The sequence below is a fragment of the Falco naumanni genome, chromosome 1 (genome assembly GCF_017639655.2).
Source record: "Falco naumanni isolate bFalNau1 chromosome 1, bFalNau1.pat, whole genome shotgun sequence".
NCBI lineage: Eukaryota > Metazoa > Chordata > Aves > Falconiformes > Falconidae > Falco > Falco naumanni.
Window position 1 is genome coordinate 124,294,717 of NC_054054.1, and position 17,360 is coordinate 124,312,076.

The window sequence follows — 17,360 nt, forward strand, 5'->3', positions numbered from 1 at the left end:
CTGGTTGCCGGTACCCAGAGTGATTACGTGGTAAGCTTAAGCATGAGCATCACCTGCCTTGGGCACAGCTCACCTGGGGTGTTTACCTGCGGCTCAGCTGAACTTTGTCACTTGATTTTTTCCCTCAATTGAAACCAGTTTCAAACTAATTCCAGTGGTGGGTGATATCCTGCTCCATCGCCCTGTGGAGAGCCCCAGCCAGCGGGCTGAGATGGGGCTGAGGTCACCCTGGGCCATGTCCGGGTTAATCCATGCTGCTCCGGTGAAGCTGGTGGCTCAGTTCTCTGCTTTCCTCCGTCCAGCCTGGCTCAGCCCCTGAGCAGGGCTGTCGGACCAAAGCAGGGCTGCTCCTTTCAAACACCCAAAGAAATTGCAAAGGAAATTTTTAATGGGAAAATAAAGATGACTTACCCGTCGTCTTACATGTCCAGATGCCTGATCGCAATTCTTCTTGTTTGGCAGTTCAGGGCATGAGGGACAAGCTGTGGTTTTGCAGTTATGGTGCAGAATATGGGAACTTGGCTCATGCTTTGTTTGGGCAGGTCTGTGCAGCCCCCTCCCACAGCTCAGCCCCCTCCCACAGCTCAGCTCACTGACCCACTGCATCCCGTCCCCGTTAATTAATGTACAGAGAATTTCAGGGCCCTCGGATGGAAGTTTATAAATTGATGCTCTGGGCTATGAATTATGAATGGAGTCATATCCCTGATCACTGCAGTGCTACACTGACGGTCCTGAAGCTGCTGATCTGAGGTGACAGCTCAAAGCTTTTAAAGATGTGAACAGCAAAACCTGGGAATAATTTGCTTTGCCAGCTACAAACCTCTTGGCCTACAGATGGGGCTCATCATATTCCCTCTCCTGCCTCCTCCTGTCTTCTCCTCTTTTGTTTTCCAGTATTGCCTTCTCTCCTCACCTTCCCAGTTTGTCTTCACAGATGTCCTGCTTGGCTGTGTGGACCATCCCTTGGGAGCTGCATCCTCCATGGCATGTGCCTCCCCCAGGGTTGCTGGTACCAGCTGGGGACATCTGCCACAGCGCTGGTCCCAGCTGGTTGCCACAGGCCACCGGCCATCCCCACCCAGGCGCAGGTCCCCACACCATCCCGTGGCCTGTGCAAGCTCCTCACACTGGGCTCGGTGAGGTTTTGGCACATCCCTGCAGCTTCATCTCCCTTTGGCTATAACTTTGTGCCCAGGATGCTATGTCATCTCATCTGGGCTCCCTTTCCCACAAAAGGCTGGATGTGATGATCCTTTGAGGTCCCTTCCAATGTGGCCTGTTCTATGATTCTGTAAGACGTCGTGTTTCACGGCTCCATCTCCACCAGCGGTCTCTGGGGTGTTTGTCCTTGTTACCTCTCCACCACTGGAGGCCAAATCCTGCCTGCAGCAGCCATATGTGCTTAAACCTGTAAGCGTGGGTATCTCTGGGGTTTGTTGCCTTTGGGATTTGTCTGGATTTCTGCATTCTTGCCTCTGGGAGCGGCTCCCTCCCGGTGCCCGATGGCCGGCAGCGCTGCCTGCCCTGGCTCCCCGGCAGCAGTGGGGCAGCCTGAGTAGAGCTTCATCCCAAAAAGGAGCTTCACAGACCTGTCAGTTGTTACAAACTCTGGCAAAGCTCTGCATATTCCCCGCCATGGTGCTGTGCACCCCACAGCGCTCGGGTGGGAGGGAGCAGCGGTGCTCCCCGGGGATGACAGCACCGCGGGAAACCATCCCAGCCCAAGCAGTGAATGCAGGAAAGGGACACTTGTCCTTTCCAGTCCTTTCCAGCTGAGCCATGGTGAGCCAGGCAGCATATAATACAACTTCAAAGGCAAAGTCGTGGCGTCTGGGTAAGGTGTCCTGCCCTGGGCTGGGGTGCAGGAGCACTCTGGCAGGTCCTGATTGCATCTTGTTTCTCTTGCACAGGGGATGCTGTAGCCGTGCAAGGTGAAGGATGGACTGACAGGCGCTGGCAGAACCACAGCAGTTGTTTATCCGCCTGAAGCAAGGGAGGGCAGCGCAGTCTGCAGGGAAAGAGCCATTTTTCGGACACAAACATCCTCCTGCAGCTACAGTGAGGGGAGAGGAGTTGCTGCTGCGGATTGAGCACGCTTCTGGAGGGGAAAATACCACTTTGGTTTGGTGTCTAATTAGATATTTACCAGGAAGGAAGGAAAGTTAAAAATAGGGTGACAGTGACTTCAAAGGGTGTTTTTGACTTCTAAGAATAACACCTTTGCTGGCACCGATTTCAGGAATATCAGCTGTGCCTGGGTGTGAAAGACAGAGGAAACGTTGCAGCTTGGTTGGTAGCCAAGGGAGAGAACCCAGACCTGCAGCCCCTGGCCTGGCCGTGCGGGAGCAGCTGCGCTGCGGAGGGGACGTTTGCATCGCCGCAGGGGCACGTGGAGAGCTCAGCTGCCTCTGCAGGGACGTAGCGGAGGGAGTTTGGGGAAGACGAAGACCCTGGTGCCCTGGCGTGTGTGGGAGGGGACGTGTGGCACCATGGGGAACCCCTCTCCGTGGGCAGTGCTGGTGCTTGTCATGATGCTGGCGGGACTCCTGGCTCCCTGTGTGGCACACGAGCAGCCCAACTTCATCGTCATCCTGGCAGATGATGTGGGCTGGGGGGATCTAGGGGCCAACTGGGCAGAGACGAAGGAGACCCCACATTTGGATGAGCTGGCTGCTGAAGGGACAAGGTAACATCTGTCTCCCCTCTCCGACCCTCTCTGAGCGTCCTTGGTTACTCCGTCCCGCAGCAAAGGGGATTCACTCCCATGGGACTGGCAGGCAAAGGGATTTCACGGACATGGTTTTGGGTGCACAGGGAGGGTGCCCAGAGCCCGGTACCTTGGGGTGCAGGTCCCTCCATCTCTGCTGGGACTGCAAGCTTCACTCCAGACCCTCATCCATGGGGCAGAAGGGGAGGCGGGCAGGGGAGCAGGGAGGGATGCGGCAGTGTTAGACCACGCAGGGGCTTGCGAGTGAAGGGTCCTTTCATTTTCTAGGTTCGTGGATTTCCACTCGGCTGCATCCACTTGCTCCCCATCCCGCGCCTCCCTGCTCACGGGGCGCCTTGGTGCACGCAATGGGGTGACCCACAACTTTGCCGTCACATCGGTCGGTGGCCTCCCCCTGAATGAGACCACCCTAGCTGAGGTCCTGCAGGAGGCTGGGTACAGCACGGGGGCTATAGGTAACACCTGCTGTGCCGAGAGGGCACCCGGGGCCAGGAGGTGGTGGGAAGGGGACACACAAAGATGCCCGTGTCTGTCCCTTGCAGAGGAGGTACCGTGGCTAGTTAGGTGAAATGCTGGCAACTAAAGGGCAGTCTAAAGGATCATGTGGGAGAGATTTTGCATATCTCACTTGGATTTTGCACATTCCCCTTAGGTTTTGCAATCCCAAGCTTAAAATCTTCATTTCCAAACCTGCAATACTGCCTGAAAGTCAGGCCCTCCCCAGTTCTCCATTTAAGCTCTAATTGCTTCACCCCACAAGGAATGCACCGGCTTTTCCTTCACAAGCATGGCTGTGCGCGGCAGCTCTGCTGTCCTGCATCCCACGCCAATGTGATGCCGCTGGTGCCAGCATGGCCAATACTGCTGACCCCTCCTGTGGCCATGGACCCCCCCAAGCCTGCGTGAGCCCCAGGTGGTCATGAGCCCTTTGCAACGCTGCTCCTGTGGCTTGTGCATATTGTGCTGGCAGAAAAGCCCTTGGTTTCTCCTTTCTTCCGTAGCTTTTGCAGTTCTCCCTCTTGGATTGATGCATTCGGTGGGAGTAAGCATGTGCTGGAGGTCGGAGGATGAAGGTGGTTTGGGAGGGGTTAGAAAGTCATCTCTGAACCAAAACACATGAAAGAGCCTTTTAAGTCTGGAAACAGCCAATTTGCACAAGCACGAGATACCTTACGCATTTTTTTCTGGGTTTCTGCAAAAAAAAGAAGGAATTTTGGAAACGTGGCCAGCACAAACAAGTAGCCTTTCTTGTTGCTAGATTAAAGCCCCCGGCACTGCGGGCACCTCGTGGGTGATGGCTGGTGGCGGCTGTAGTTGTGTTAACCTCTGAAATGATGTTCTGTGGCTTCCACACAGGCAAGTGGCACCTGGGACACCACGGCCGCCATCACCCCAGCTTCCGTGGTAAGGGCTGTGCCAGCAGGGACGGGCTGAGTGCCCCGTGGCCGCCTTGTCCCCACTGACACCCTGGCTTGCTCCTCAGGATTTGACTACTACTTGGGGATCCCCTACAGCCATGACATGGGCTGCACGGACACCCCCGGCTACAACCTGCCACCCTGTCCGCCTTGCCCGAGTCATGGCACGACTGCCAGGTATGGGGGTGTGTAGGGGGGTCGAGTGCCAGCTGGGACGTGGGTGTTTGCACCAATGTCCCCAGCCTGGGGAGCTGCCCTTTGCTGTGGTCACCTCCCCTTATGCTCTGTGCACCCAGTTTCCCCCCTGTGCACCCCGCAGCAGGGTGCAGGTGGGGGAGGTGGGTCAGTCCGTGGAGCACCCTGTGACATGGGGACATTGGCATTGCTCCCTTCTCTGCTTCTCGGCTTTCTGCAAAGCCAGGAGAGCAGGCAGGCTCTATGCCTGCTGCCACACTGGTCCCCGCTCCGGTGATGAGCGTGGGGTGGCTTCTTCCCAGCAGGGCGGTGAGGAAGGACTGTTACACAGAAATCGCCCTTCCTCTCTTCGAGAACGTCACCATCGTCCAACAGCCCGTCAACCTCAGCAGCCTGGCAGCGCGCTACGCGGAGGAGGCGGCGCGGTTCATCCGGCAGGCAAGGTGAGGTGCCACATGCCACCGCGGTCCCCTTCCCCGGGAGAGCTTGTGGGTCGCTGCAAGAGTCTTCTGCATCACCTTGGTGGGATGCTGGAGGGAACGGGTGCTGCCCCATGGTTCTTGGGGAGCAGATCTGGGGTCTCCGTGGCCCAGCTTCCCATCCCGCTGGAGGAGGGAGAAGCCACCGAGGCTGTCCCTGGTGTCCTGCAGGGCTTGCTGCGGAAGCCTTTTGGTGCAGCTCCTCTAAAGGGATCGTGTGTTTTTCAAACTACCATTTACAAGGAAGATTAAAGCCTTGGAGCTGGGCTGTGCCTCCTTCCTGGGGGTAACAACGAGATCCCGGCTAGTGGCACTAGCCACTCGAGGTGGCACGGGGTGAGGTGGCAGCCGGGTGGCTGTGCCGGGTGGCGGGGCTGCCTCTGTGGGTGCAGGCAGGGGCATGGGAGCGGGTGCCCACAGCCGCTCCAGTGGTGGGACCAGGGCGGCAGCCAGAGGTGTTTAAACCCACCCCGGACGTGGGGTTCAATCCATTTTGAGGATAAAGCGCTCCCGGATCCCTGGGCTTCAGGGTCTGCCCCCCCCAGCCGCACAGGGAGATGAGGAGCCCCAGCACGCTCTTCCCTGAGGAGCAAAGTGGCTCCTCCGAGATGATGACCCCAAAGCCCTGCTGATGGGTTGTGTAATTTTAATCCCTATTATCAGCGGATTATGAGCTGTGACTTTGCAGAATGCCTCCCGCAGCGCGAGGAGGGGAAGCGCTGCTGGGCAGCCGTGTCCGAGCCCATCCCGCACCTGCATCCAGCGATAACACAGGCCCAGGGGAGGGCCACGGGGGGGGGTCCTGTGGGTGTGCTTGGGGAAGGGTTTGTGCAATGGGGGCAAATGAAGGGCTGGGCAGGGGACAGCCGGCGGGGAAATGGCTCTTCATAAGCCTGGGTACCGCTTTGCATGCACAGTACCTATGGTTTATGGTACCAAGAATCAGGCGCAGTGTGGCCCGGCCGCGCGGTCAGGATGCGTGCATGGAACAGGGCTGGAGGGTACCGGGGCACCAGGCTCAGGGCAGCAGCGGTCACTCCTCCCGTGCCACCCCCCAGCCCTCCGTGCTGCGAGGAAGCTGTTAGGCTGTGAAACTAAGTGCGTGAGCTCCGGGTTAATAGGAAAAACCTTTAAACTCCCAGAAGTATCTTGGGGTTATCTGCGTTCACGGAGAACAGGATTAAGCAGGTGCCTGCCTTTTCTCTCCTCTTTGATGGCTTATTCCAGTTTTCCTCTGCCTGACTCATTCATTACAGGACAACAAAAGAACACCGGATTTGTCATCTTGGTGTTTTTTTAACTAGTCGTGTCAAGGTTGAGCAATTCGTGGCAGTGAGACTTGGCTCTGCTCGGGACACTTAAGAGTGCAATGAACAGGGGAGGAAAAGTCAGGGATGTTTGTCTTTAGTTATTGATTAAATGTTTGCTCAATTTTGGGGAGAATTCTGAAATGTCGGTGCGAAAGGCAAGCGGAGTGTTCAGCTGAACACCGCAGCCATGAGTCTGTCTGGATGCTGGAGCGGTGCTCCAGGGTGGGATGTGAGCTGGGGGAAGCAGCTTTCCCTGCTCCAGGATCTCGAGGGAAAAGGTGCCACATAGCCTTTTGCAGCGGCGATTTGCAAGGGGTGCGCCAGCACCCCCTGAACCCCAGCGTCTTGGAGGGGCTGGGCAGGGTGCTGGGGGGACGCAGCCCTTTGACAGGGCTCCAGCGCCGCTGGGGAAGGATGCGGCTGCTCCGGGTGGGGATGGGATTTACTCATTTTCCATCCCCAGGTGGGTGACGGGTGAAGGAAGGAAGTGCCGAAACGCCTGTCGGAGGGCCCTGGGCGCTTGCTGGAGGCAGGGATGGGGTGGCCGGAGCCGGGCGCGTGCGCGGGCTGGGACACGTCCCCGGGATCCGGCCTCTCCCCACTGCTTGCCATCCCACCCTTCCCCTCCAAAGTCCCTGAGGAAGAGCAGGCCTCGTTGGAGGAGATAAATATAGCTGTAAACAAGAAAACAGGACGTGTCCTCTGATGATTTAAAAGCAAACAGGCAGCGGGGCAGCGCACGGCAAGGGAACGTGCCACGCTCCCGGTGCAGGGCTGCTGGGTGGCACTGGGGCCGCGCTCGGGGTCAGCGTGGGCATCCTGCTGCTGCTCATCCTCCGCTGAACTCACCGGCGGGGCCGAGCGCTTGGGCGGGGGGCGAGGGCCGAGACGGGCCGGGGAGAGCGGGGAGGGAGGCGAGCGGGTGCCCGGGCGCAGCGTCGCGGGGTGCTGGGCTGGCGGCCGGCACGCTGCTGGGGGGGAAGGGGCAAACCCATCCCCAGCGGGAGGACAGCTGGCAATGAGGGGACACCGGGGAGAGCTTTAGGCAGGAGTGGCTCACGCCGGGCCAAGCATCCCTCCGGCAAAGGGAGTGGGTGCCCAGAGGGTGGGTTTTCCCCTGGGAGCTGCGACGGAGCAGGGGTGGCTGTGGGGCTCTCGGGAAGAAGGGCCGCCTGTGTCTGTGTCCCTAGGCTCGGCAGTGCCACCACCCCAGTGACCTGCCATCGCCTTCCCCTTCCCCGCGCCGGCTGAACACGTTTCCCCCCTCCCCTACACAGCGACAGCGGACGCCCCTTCTTCCTCTACCTGGCGCTGGCCCATATGCACGTCCCGCTGGGGGTCCCCCCGCCACCCCCAGCCTCGGGCAGGGGCATCTACGGAGCCGCCCTGCGCGAGATGGATGCCTTGGTGGGACGGATCAAGCAGGTCGCCGACGGCCACGGAAAGGGCAGCACGCTCCTGTGGTTCGCAGGTACAGCAGACAACCAGCTGCAGGGGCTGGGATTGATGCCAGGGGTGCTCCAGCACCAGGGTCTGCAGGGGTGGCGGCGGGGGACACCCATGTTTGTCCCCTGCCCTCGATGCTCTGCAGATGGGGAGCAAGGGGCAGCTGCAGCCGAGCTGCCCGGGGCCATCACCCATGGGGATGGGGGTCCCGGGTGGCTGCAGCCGCTCAGCTGGGTGCCCACCCCGCCGCCTCACTTGGGCCACAGGGCTGAACCAGCAGGGCTGTGCCTAATTAAACCACAAATCCTCATTCATTAAGAAGCCCAAATCCGCTCTCACTGAGCAGCCTCCCTAATGAGGATGACTTGCTCCTGACAACAGGAACCGCTCCACTGCTCATTACCACCCAGAGCTGGTGGCAGCCGCCCCCCCCACGCCCCAGCCCCACTCCGGCCCCCCACCTAGCACCCAGGCAGCCACAGCCCTTCAAAATAAGCTTTTAGAAATAAAAATAAATAAACCTGCTGCTGTTGCTAATGTGGGAAAGCTTCACAGGGATGGGGAGGAGGGGTGGAGGGGTCACTTGTCCTCGCACACCCCCTGTTGCGGAGGTGCCCCCTCTCAGCCCCCTGGTCCCACTGTCGCTCACAGGGATGCTTCTTTCTCTTGCAGGTGACAATGGCCCCTGGGCGCAGAAGTGTGAGCTGGCGGGGCGCCTGGGGCCGTTCCTGGGCGCCTGGCAGAGGCAGCGAGGTAACCCCGCAGTGTGGTGGGGGTCCCTGTCCTGGGGGGGCTGCTCCACAGAGCCCTTCTCTGCCCATCGAGGGGCACATGGGGAGCATTTCACCACCAGCCTTTCCGCTGGCTGCTGCCCTGGCCTGCGTTGCCTTGAAGAAACCCCAGAATAATTATTTATTCTTTTCTTTCAAGCAGTCAAGTTTTCCCCTAAAACCACTGCTGCGGGGGGGGTTGGGGGGGGCGGCGCAGAGCCCTCCTGGTCCCTGTTACCCCAGAGCTTGAAGTGAGCAGGGGCTGGGTTTGGAGATGGGATGCTCCCACCGCCCAAGCACAGGGGCTGTCGGCTCCAGTGGGGTCTCCCAGTCCCCAGCCCCGTCCCACCCAGAGGAGAGTACCCGGCCGCCCTCCCAGTGCTGCGGGACTTTGCTTTTCTTTCTCTCCACCGTTTTGTTGGGGTTTTTGGTGGTGTTTTTTTTTTTCCTGCCTTTCCTCCTTTTCCGGCCAAGCCATCTGCTTGGTGGGTTTGTTTCAGCCAGCGCAGCCAGAAGCATGCATGAGTCAGGCATTTCCCACTTCTGCTTGTATTACGCAGTGTAAACGCGCCGGGCTCGGTTCCCCTCTTTGCTCGGGGTCAGCGGGGAGGGAGCAGCGGTGGAGGGGCCGCGGGCGGCCGCGCTTCTTTCCTCCTCCGCTTCCTGACACCCAGGCGATGCAACCGTGGCCACTTCCCTGGGCAAACGCTGCCGCTGGGCTGGCTGGCTTTCCCATTCCCAGAGCACTTCCCTTCGCCTGGCCCCGGGGATGAAATTGTAACCTTAATTTATTTTTTTTTTTTAATTTATTTTTTTTTTAGTAAACAAACTCTGCTGACGACCTGGGTTGCTCTTGAGCAACCAACAGTCACAAGCTGGAGCAGATGGTACAGGCAGTCCAGTGTTCGGGAACAAAGCTAGGAAAACACGGCCCCTTTCCAGCCTTTCCCTGTGAAAACACCCCGAGCCCTCGAGCCCTGGCTATCGCGGGGGGCTGGGAGGAGGTCGGGCTGGCAGGGCTCTGGGAGCTGGCTGCAAATACCAGCTGGGACGGGTGACTTCTGAAATCCCTGGGCCGCTCGTTGCACGGATGTTTTGAAAGCCAGCCCGCTGTTACTGTCTGCTGCCGGCTGGTCTAATGCTGCCAGCGCCTGCTGGTGTGGGTGCTGGGTGGACAGGGTGCTGGGCCAGCCCATCCCGGGGTATCGTCCCCCAGTGGGGAAGAGCCCCCTGAGGAGCGGGAGGGCAGGGGGGGATGGGCTGCTGGGGACTCCTCCGTATGTTCCACATACTTTGCGTTTACTTTTAGGGTCCAACCCAAATTCCAGGGATGTTTTCCATTGGTTTTGGGCGGTCACTGGAATTGGTCCTTGCTGGGAGAGCAGCACATCCATGTGGGCTGTCCCCCTTTTCTGGTTGGGGAGCTGCCCACAGCCCCCAGCTTGCCCTGAAAACCCGTCTCCCACCTTGTGGCCGGGAGCCCAGCAAGGGCAGGTGCCGGGACGGAGGTGCAGGTTTCAGGGATGTGGTGCTGGGTGTGTTTTGCGGCAGGTTTCGGAGGCTCCAGACCCGGTGTCCCTGTGCTAAGGATCTGCTGTGCGTGGTGGGGTTGGGACCAGGGGTTTCATCCCAGCACGGGGATGCTCAGTTCAGCTTTCCTGGAAAGCCACGGCCTCCACAGCCCCACAGCAGCAGGGCTGCATCATGCCCCCTCTGCAGAAAATTCCCTGGTTGGGTTTGGGGTGCTTCAGCCCCTTTTATTGCCCAAAATGTTCCTGGGCAGCGCCAGCATCCTGCCCGGCCAGAGGCACTCAGGTGGCTGGAGGGAAATACCCACGCGGTGTCTTCCTGGAGACCCCTGAGCGTGCATGGAAAAGCCCTTGAAACGCAGCTGCCTTACTGGGAGGATGAGTTATTTAATATGCTTGCAGAGATGGGGATTGATATTAATTGCTGTAATTGCTATAATTTCCTAGGGTGTCCAAAGGCAGGGGAGGCACCTCGCTTAAGCCGTGCGTGATGCGCATTAGAAGCGCTGCGAAGTTTCCAATAGCCACAAGAGATGCTGGTGCTGGCTGTGTCCCACCGCTTCAGGCCCCGAGAGATGTTCACTGTGGGAAACCACCAAAAGTTTGGGTGGGAGCAGTAGGGACTGGGGAAGTGCCTGGTCCGTGCCGGCAGGATGGGCAGTGGGGTCAGAAACCTTTCCCCCGGACTATTCCTCGTGCCGCAGCGTCCGTGCCCTACGTGTCCTCCTCTGCTCCGGCTTTGTGGGTGCAGCAGCATCGCTTGGGAGCGCAGGATCAGCCCGTAGCACCAGGCGGTGATGGCCAGCGAGGCCGGGCTGGCGTGGGGACCAGTGCAGGGACTCGGAGGAGTGTGGGGTGGCCGTGCCACTGCGGGGACTTGGCCTCGCTCTTGGCTCTGCCCGGAGGAAATGGCTTTGGGCAAGCGCCGTTGCCATGCGCACGCTGAAAGGCGGCCGGACAAAGGCTGCGCCTGGGAAGTTTGCTCGATGAATCCGGTTGGGATTTTCTGTTTGCCCCATTCCCAGCCCCTTCCCTCCCCCAGCTGCCTGGGGCCCTTTGGGCTACAGCCAAAGCAGAGGCTCTCTAACACCCTTCCACCCATTTTGAAGCTCGGTACTCCCATTTTGGTGCTCAGCACCCCTGTTTTGCTGCTCAGCATCCCCATTTTGTTGCTCAACACCCCCACCTCGATTGCTCAGCATCCCAGGTGGAGGAAAGGACTGGGCAGTCCCCCAGTGCCATGCACCTCAAACCCAAGGGCAGAGCAAGGGCATTTTGGGTGGTGTCAGGGAAACAGCTAACAGGTTAATTAGCCAGCGGGAGGGTTATCAAGCAGGCTGGTATTTTTAATGAAGCTGGTTTCCAGCAGGCTGGGGGGGGCTGTTGGTGTTCTGCCACATGGAGAGCAGCACCCTGCCTGCGTGGCCGTTGGCAGCCTCTGGCATAAATTCCTACATTTCCCGCCTGCCCCATATTCTCATCTGACATCAAAAGTGGATGGAAATGTGGCAGCTCTGGCAGCTGGCTGCCTTTCTCATCTCTTGCTGGAGCAGAGGAGAAACACAAAGCAGTGTCAAACAGAGCCCACTTTCTTTCCCCTGTCCTTACTTCTTCTAAAAATTCCTGTAACTCTTTCCCCTCCCCTGGCCTAGCTCCCTCTCCAGCGAAACCATCCTCCTTTGGGGTCATTTACTCCATCTCTGCCGCCGAGTCGTTCCATTCCTGGGGAAACTCTGGGGTCGGGAGGTCTTCCCACCGCCGCAGCGCTCCCGAGCGGGATGCTGAGCGCTGCCCTTTGCTCTCGCAGGTGGGAGCTCGGCGAAGCAAACGACCTGGGAAGGAGGGCACCGGGTGCCGGCGCTGGCGTACTGGCCCGGCCGCATCCCTGCCAAGCGGACGAGCCAGGCTCTGCTCAGGTAAGGGCCTGTCCGGATCGCGTGGGGCAGCCCCTGCGCCCCTGTTTGGAAGGACCCACCGTCCCCACGCTGTGACCCAGGTGACAATCTGGATTTTGGCCGCAGCAACTGCCGGCGCTGGTTATTGCCTGCCCTGTGCCAGACTCTGTACTTTTGTCCTCTCTCAAGCCCGTAAGACTTAATGCTTCAGCAAAGAGGAGCCGAAAGGGCTTTTTGTGAGGCTGCTGGGTTGGCGTTCGCTGCCACCGGGCTCCGTGTGCCTCCTGGCTGCGGTGGCCGAGTGCCTCCCGATAATTAAAAGATGACGATGTTCTCTCTCTCCACCAAGAAGCAGGCTTAGGCTTTGTGGTTTGTGAATGGCTTGATGTGGAGGAGGGTGCGGTTTTGGGAAAGGCTGGCCGGAGAGATGGCGCTCGCAATCGGCGCAGGATGCGGCCGGGCTGGGAGGTAGCGAGCGACTTTTGCTGTTTCCAGCAAGAGCGGAGGGGAAGGGCTGCTGCTGCTGCTGCTCGCCTGGCTGGGAGGGCTGCGCTGCGGAGGGTGGCGTGGCGGGGCCCTTGCTGCAGCGGTCTTGCACCTCTCCTTGCGGCAGCTGCACCTCCGCATGCAGCACTTGCTGCTCTCCCGTGCAGCAGTTGCCCCCCTCTCCGCAGCCCTCCTCTGCAGCCAAGGCAGGGGGGGAGCACAGCCTGGGCTGGGGGCAGCGTGGTGGGGTGCCCCATCCCCTTCCATCCCCTGAAGCACACTGGTGGAGGTCAGGGTGGCAGGACTGGCGGGGGTGGGGTTGCTGGGCGTTGGGAAAGAGTGTCCCAGCTGCTGGAAGCAGGTCCTGACTGGTGGGCCCTGGGGAGGTGTTGGGCGTTTCTATGGTCCAGGAGATAAGCTGGAGCCATTTACTCCTCAGCTGGCCTGAGGGCAGCTCTGGGCGCTGGATTTTTGCAGGTGGGGGAAGGTTTGAGGCTAAACTGGGTGGCTGATGTCTGGCGGAGGGGATGGGTGCACGCAGCACGCTGGGCTTCACCTCCCAACCCTTCCCCACCATGGGTGGGTGGTGGCCTGACCCCTGGGACGTGGGGCAGAGGTGAAGCCCAACCCTTCCCCACCATGGGTGGGTGGTGGCCTGACCCCTGGGATGTGGGGCAGAGCTGCCAACCTGTGCGTGCTGGGGCAGCACGGTGCGGGGCCAGTGCCTGACCCTGTCCCCCTGGCCAGCAGCCCCCTCCTCATGCCCCTGCGCATGCTGTGGCCCCACTGCCAAGCCCAGGCATTCTGCTTATCTCCTCGAAGACCTTATCTCCTGCATTTCCCAGCTCCGGTCCAGCAGGTTGGACAGCTGGAAATCCCAAGAGCTGGGGGCCCTGGGGGTTGGGGGGTGGGCAGCACAGGCTGTGCTGCAGGCCAGGTGCTCAGAAAGCAGCTCTGTACTTCCCCGGGAGTCACAGCACACCCAGCACCCTCCACAGCACAGCATTGCTAGGGGGCCATGCCCAGCTGGGGCAGGGTGATGCCCAGCTGTGCAGGATGATGCCCTGGCATCAGTGAGAGGCACCCCCCTGTCTGGGGGGCAGCACAGAGCCATCCTGGGGGATGCAAGTGATGGCTCATGCTCAGAAAGGTGTCACCACTGTGGTCCTGGCCATGGCCTGAGCTCTCAGGCAGGGCATGCGGAGGGATGCGGAGGGATGCGGAGGGCACAGGGGCTGATTGGTGCTCACAGTGTGTCAGGGCAGGTGGCTTTTCTCTGCACCTTCACCCCTGGGGGCATCCCTCAAAGGACAAGCATGTGAGATAGGGCAGTTGAAGATTTGTCCCCCCAGCTGATGGAGAAGCCCAAGAAGCTGGGGAGGGAGTGACATCTGTGCGCAGATGTGGCTGGGAGAGCTGTGCACACAAGGGGGGACTTCTGTCCAGTGGGACCCCCGGGAAGGGCAGGGGCTGGGCAAGGGCAGGCGCTGGCCGCCTGCATGAACCTCCTTCTGCCCCCGGGGTTATGAAAACGGTGACAGCCTTTGCCGTGTGGCCTGGGAGAAGAGCCTGCCCGGACTGCCTTGCCTCTCCCTGGCAGCCCTTGGCTCCATGTCCTCCCCAGCACGGGGGGGTGGAGGGGTGAGCGAGGGTGAGTGTGCCCAGGGGCCCGGGAAGCTGAAGCCAGCTGAGAAATGCTGATGCATCGCTGCCGACCTGCACCTGCACGCTGGTTTCTGCAGAAAACTGCCTTGTCGGCTTTTCTTAATCATACTTAATTGTCGGAACCACCCGCTGTGCGTCTGCCCTTCCCTGCCCCAACCCAGAGTAGGGCACAGAAGAAATAGGTCAGTGGGGTGGCGGAGAAGCAAATTGCACCACGCTGGCTGTGCTGGCGGCACGGGGCTGGGCAGGCTGGGCGAGCCGGTCGGGGTGTGGGGAGAGATGGTGCTGCTGCCTGGGCTGCCTGCACCGCGCCATCGCCAGGGCCCGGCACAGCTCCCCGCCGCCGTCGTGCCCGCGATGCTCCGGCCAGCGCAGTGCCGCAGGCAGCTCTGCCCCTTGGGCAGCCGGCAGGCAGCTGCTTGTCCCTGGGCGCTGCCGGGCCCTTTTCCCCTGGTGTTTGGGCTGGCAGCAGGACACTGGCGTGACTTTATTTATTAAATCCCTCTTGGCCTGGGGCAGGGGGTTGGCGGCGTCGCTTCCCCTTTCCCTGCAAGCACAGCTCCCCCAGCCCAGCTTCCAGGATGTGCCTGCTGGCACGACCTGTGCTTTGATGCCAGCTTAGACAAAACCCCTATTTTTTCATGCCTTTTTCCATGGGTTACATCTGCCTGCAGCTGGGGGGATCTTTGACCACCTCTGCCCTCAATCATGTTGCCCTCCCATCACGGTGACAGTTTCCAGCAGTCCCATCTGCTGGGTTGGGACCACTTGCTGCAACCATGCAAGCATCCTCATGCGCCCTGCTGGGGGCCAGATCCTGAGGGTGCTGAGCACCCATGGGACCAGGAGCATGCTGACCAGGGCCTGCCCTGGGCTGCCATGCTGGGTGGACCTGGGCTGACCTCAGCAAGGTGCTGTGCCCTGCCTTGGGTGCAGCGGGGAGCCAGAATTTTTTTCGGCGCCTCCCAGCTTGCCTGGCTGCTGGGGCCGTCTCCGCGAGCACGCCGTACCGGGGCTGCCTCTCAGCAGTGTTTGTTCTTATTTGTTCTCTCCGTCTCTTAGCAGCTAAATTAAAACTTGTTGAATGGGAGAACCGGGGGCCCTTAAGCCCTGGGTGCTTTTCTCTCTTCTCACGCAGCTGCATTGCACGCCGGGCAGGAGAAATGTGGTGGCAGGAGCACAGTGGCAGGACTGTGGCAGTACCCTGGTGCCCCAAAGTTGGGGGACCTGGTGATTTTGCCTCCAAGAATTTCCTTGCCCAAATTGACCCCCCGAGCTGCTGGCACAAGGGTTGTGCAGCCAGAGGGATGCAGGATGAGGGATGCAGAGGGATGGTGGCTCTGCCGGCTCATCAGCTCCTGTGCCGCAGCCTTGTCCCCAGGGAGGGCAGCACTGTGATGTGTCACTTGGCCACACTGATGCGCTGCTGCCCCCCAGGGCTGTGGGTCACCCCTCGTGTAGGTGGTTCCTTTTAGAGGTGTGGGCTGCGAGAGGGAGGGATGCTCTGGGTGGCAGCAGGGGGGGCCAGACACTTGTTCCTTGCTGGAGCGGGATGTGGGGGGTGGGGGGCAGATGTGGGGGCTGCCAGCAGGCTGTCCCCATCCCACTGGCGTCGAGCCTGGACCCACTGGGCAACGTGGCTGGAGGACAGGGGAGCTGGTCCCAGGCTGGGCAAGGGGCTGGCAGCAGGGCTGGGCGCCCGTCCCACCCCAGCAATGACTTTGCTCGACCCGCAGCCCCTCTGCCCCAGCCCCTCTGCCCCGGGGACGTGCTGGTGGGTGGGGGGTCCTGCGGCCAATCTCTGGTCCCCGGGGCCATGCGTGGCAGGAGAGCAGAGACTCTCCCTCTCTGCATCCCCATGGAGCCAGAGGGACACCGGGTCACCCGTTCCTTCCCTGCATCTCTCCGCGCTGGGAAGCGACCAAGGACGAGCCCCAAGCACTCTTTTGCGGCTGAGGCCCCTGAAAAACCCGAGAGGTTTACGGTGGAAATGCTGACGGGCTTTTTGGTGGGAGTGCACAAAATAGCACCGCTCTCATTTTCCATTCTGGCTGCGATGGCTCGTGCTGCGCCATGCAAAAGCGAGACCACATTTTCCTGGGGCGATGGGATCTGCTGTCATTGGCGTAAAAAGTCCCTGTGCTAGCACTTTCTCCGGAGGGTGACCTGCTGCCTTCGCCATGTGTCCCGGGGGGGAACACGGGAGGGCGGGAGGGGCCACCCCGCTCCCCACCGTGCCCCTGCCCTGCGGGTGCGGGATGTGCCGGGCGCGGGAGCTGCAGATCCTGGCTGAACCCGCAGCGCCTGGCGAGCAGCCGGGGTGGGAGGTGTGCGAAGCGAGGGCTTGCCAGGGCCGAGGCGCTGCTTGAAGCCGGTTTTAACCTTTTGTGCAGAGCTCAGCTCTTGGGGTGGGTGCTGGGAAGCGGCTGCCCCCCCTCGAGGCGCTCGTCTGCTGTCAGCGTGCCCCCCTGGGTGAGGGGCTGCGGGGTGCATGTGGGGGGACCCTCCAGGGATCTTTGCTCCTTGCTCTGATGAAAGCCACCTCTTTCCCCAGCACCCTGGACATCTTCCCTACGCTGGTGGCCCTGGCTGGGGCAGCACTTCCCCCAGACAGGCGCTTTGATGGCTTGGACGTGTCCCCGGTTCTCTTTGGGTGGTCGGATGTGGGGCACAAGGTAAGGCAGAGCCACCCCCCCGCTGACATCCCCCTCCTGACAGCAGGGCCCACCACCTCTGAGCTAAAACAGGTAAGTGGAAGGTGATAAAGGCTCAGAGCTGTGGGAGCATCATCACCCCAGCCTGGAGGAGGACAGCCAGATGCTGTACCAAGACTGAGCTCCAGGTGCCGGGGTAAAAGGGCTTTTGGATTAAGGAAGAGTTGTTTTGTGCTTTGTTCATAAATCTGGGATTATAGGTAAAAATGCCAACGCGTGCAGCTTGGTGTGCCTTCCTGCGTGCCGGCAGGGCGGTGCCTGCTCTCCTGGGGGACCCCATCCCTGGGGATGCTTGGCCTTGCCTTCCGACACGGCAGTCCCGCGGTGCCCAGCATGGTGTGTCTCCTTTCTGACCACGAAAGGTACGTCAGTGTGGAAAAGAAAAGATCCCAGCTCAGGTCTAGTTGTACCCACTTGACTTATCAGAGCCCTCCTTCTCCCAGCTCCTTGGCTGGGGAACATGCCCCTTGTTCCTGATGTTCAGTGGGGCAGCCCGCCCCATACCCTGAAGCTCTCTGTCCATACAATAGGAGCTGCTGACAGCTCCTTTAAGCCTAAAAAAGGCAGTGAGCAAAACAAGCAGTATGGCGGTGCATTTTTCTCAGAGTTGCACAAGATTTTTGCAGAACCAAAAGAAAAGGGGGGGGAAAAAAAAAAGTGGCTTTAATAGCAGTCCCACAGATAAAGCCTGATTTTGCTTTTAACGTCCACCCTCCTGTGAG

At 60.2% G+C, this 17,360-nt stretch overlaps 1 protein-coding gene across 4 annotated transcripts in view; it reads left to right on the forward strand.

Moving 5' to 3' along the window:
• Window positions 1-17,360, forward strand: part of ARSG (arylsulfatase G) — a 36,207-nt gene that overhangs the window by 15,307 nt on the left and 3,540 nt on the right. For 2 of the 4 annotated variants that reach the window (XM_040582047.1, XM_040582048.1), the window contains exons 2-10: window positions 1,914-2,689; window positions 2,999-3,186; window positions 4,088-4,135; window positions 4,215-4,326; window positions 4,647-4,787; window positions 7,411-7,604; window positions 8,252-8,332; window positions 11,686-11,794; window positions 16,479-16,599. In XM_040582047.1, coding sequence (XP_040437981.1) covers window positions 2,493-2,689; window positions 2,999-3,186; window positions 4,088-4,135; window positions 4,215-4,326; window positions 4,647-4,787; window positions 7,411-7,604; window positions 8,252-8,332; window positions 11,686-11,794; window positions 16,479-16,599 — 1,191 coding nt within the window. In that variant the 5' untranslated portion in view covers window positions 1,914-2,492. The remainder of the gene's footprint in view (window positions 1-1,913; window positions 2,690-2,998; window positions 3,187-4,087; window positions 4,136-4,214; window positions 4,327-4,646; window positions 4,788-7,410; window positions 7,605-8,251; window positions 8,333-11,685; window positions 11,795-16,478; window positions 16,600-17,360) is intronic. The other 2 variants (XM_040582049.1, XM_040582050.1) reach the window with 2 other exon arrangements.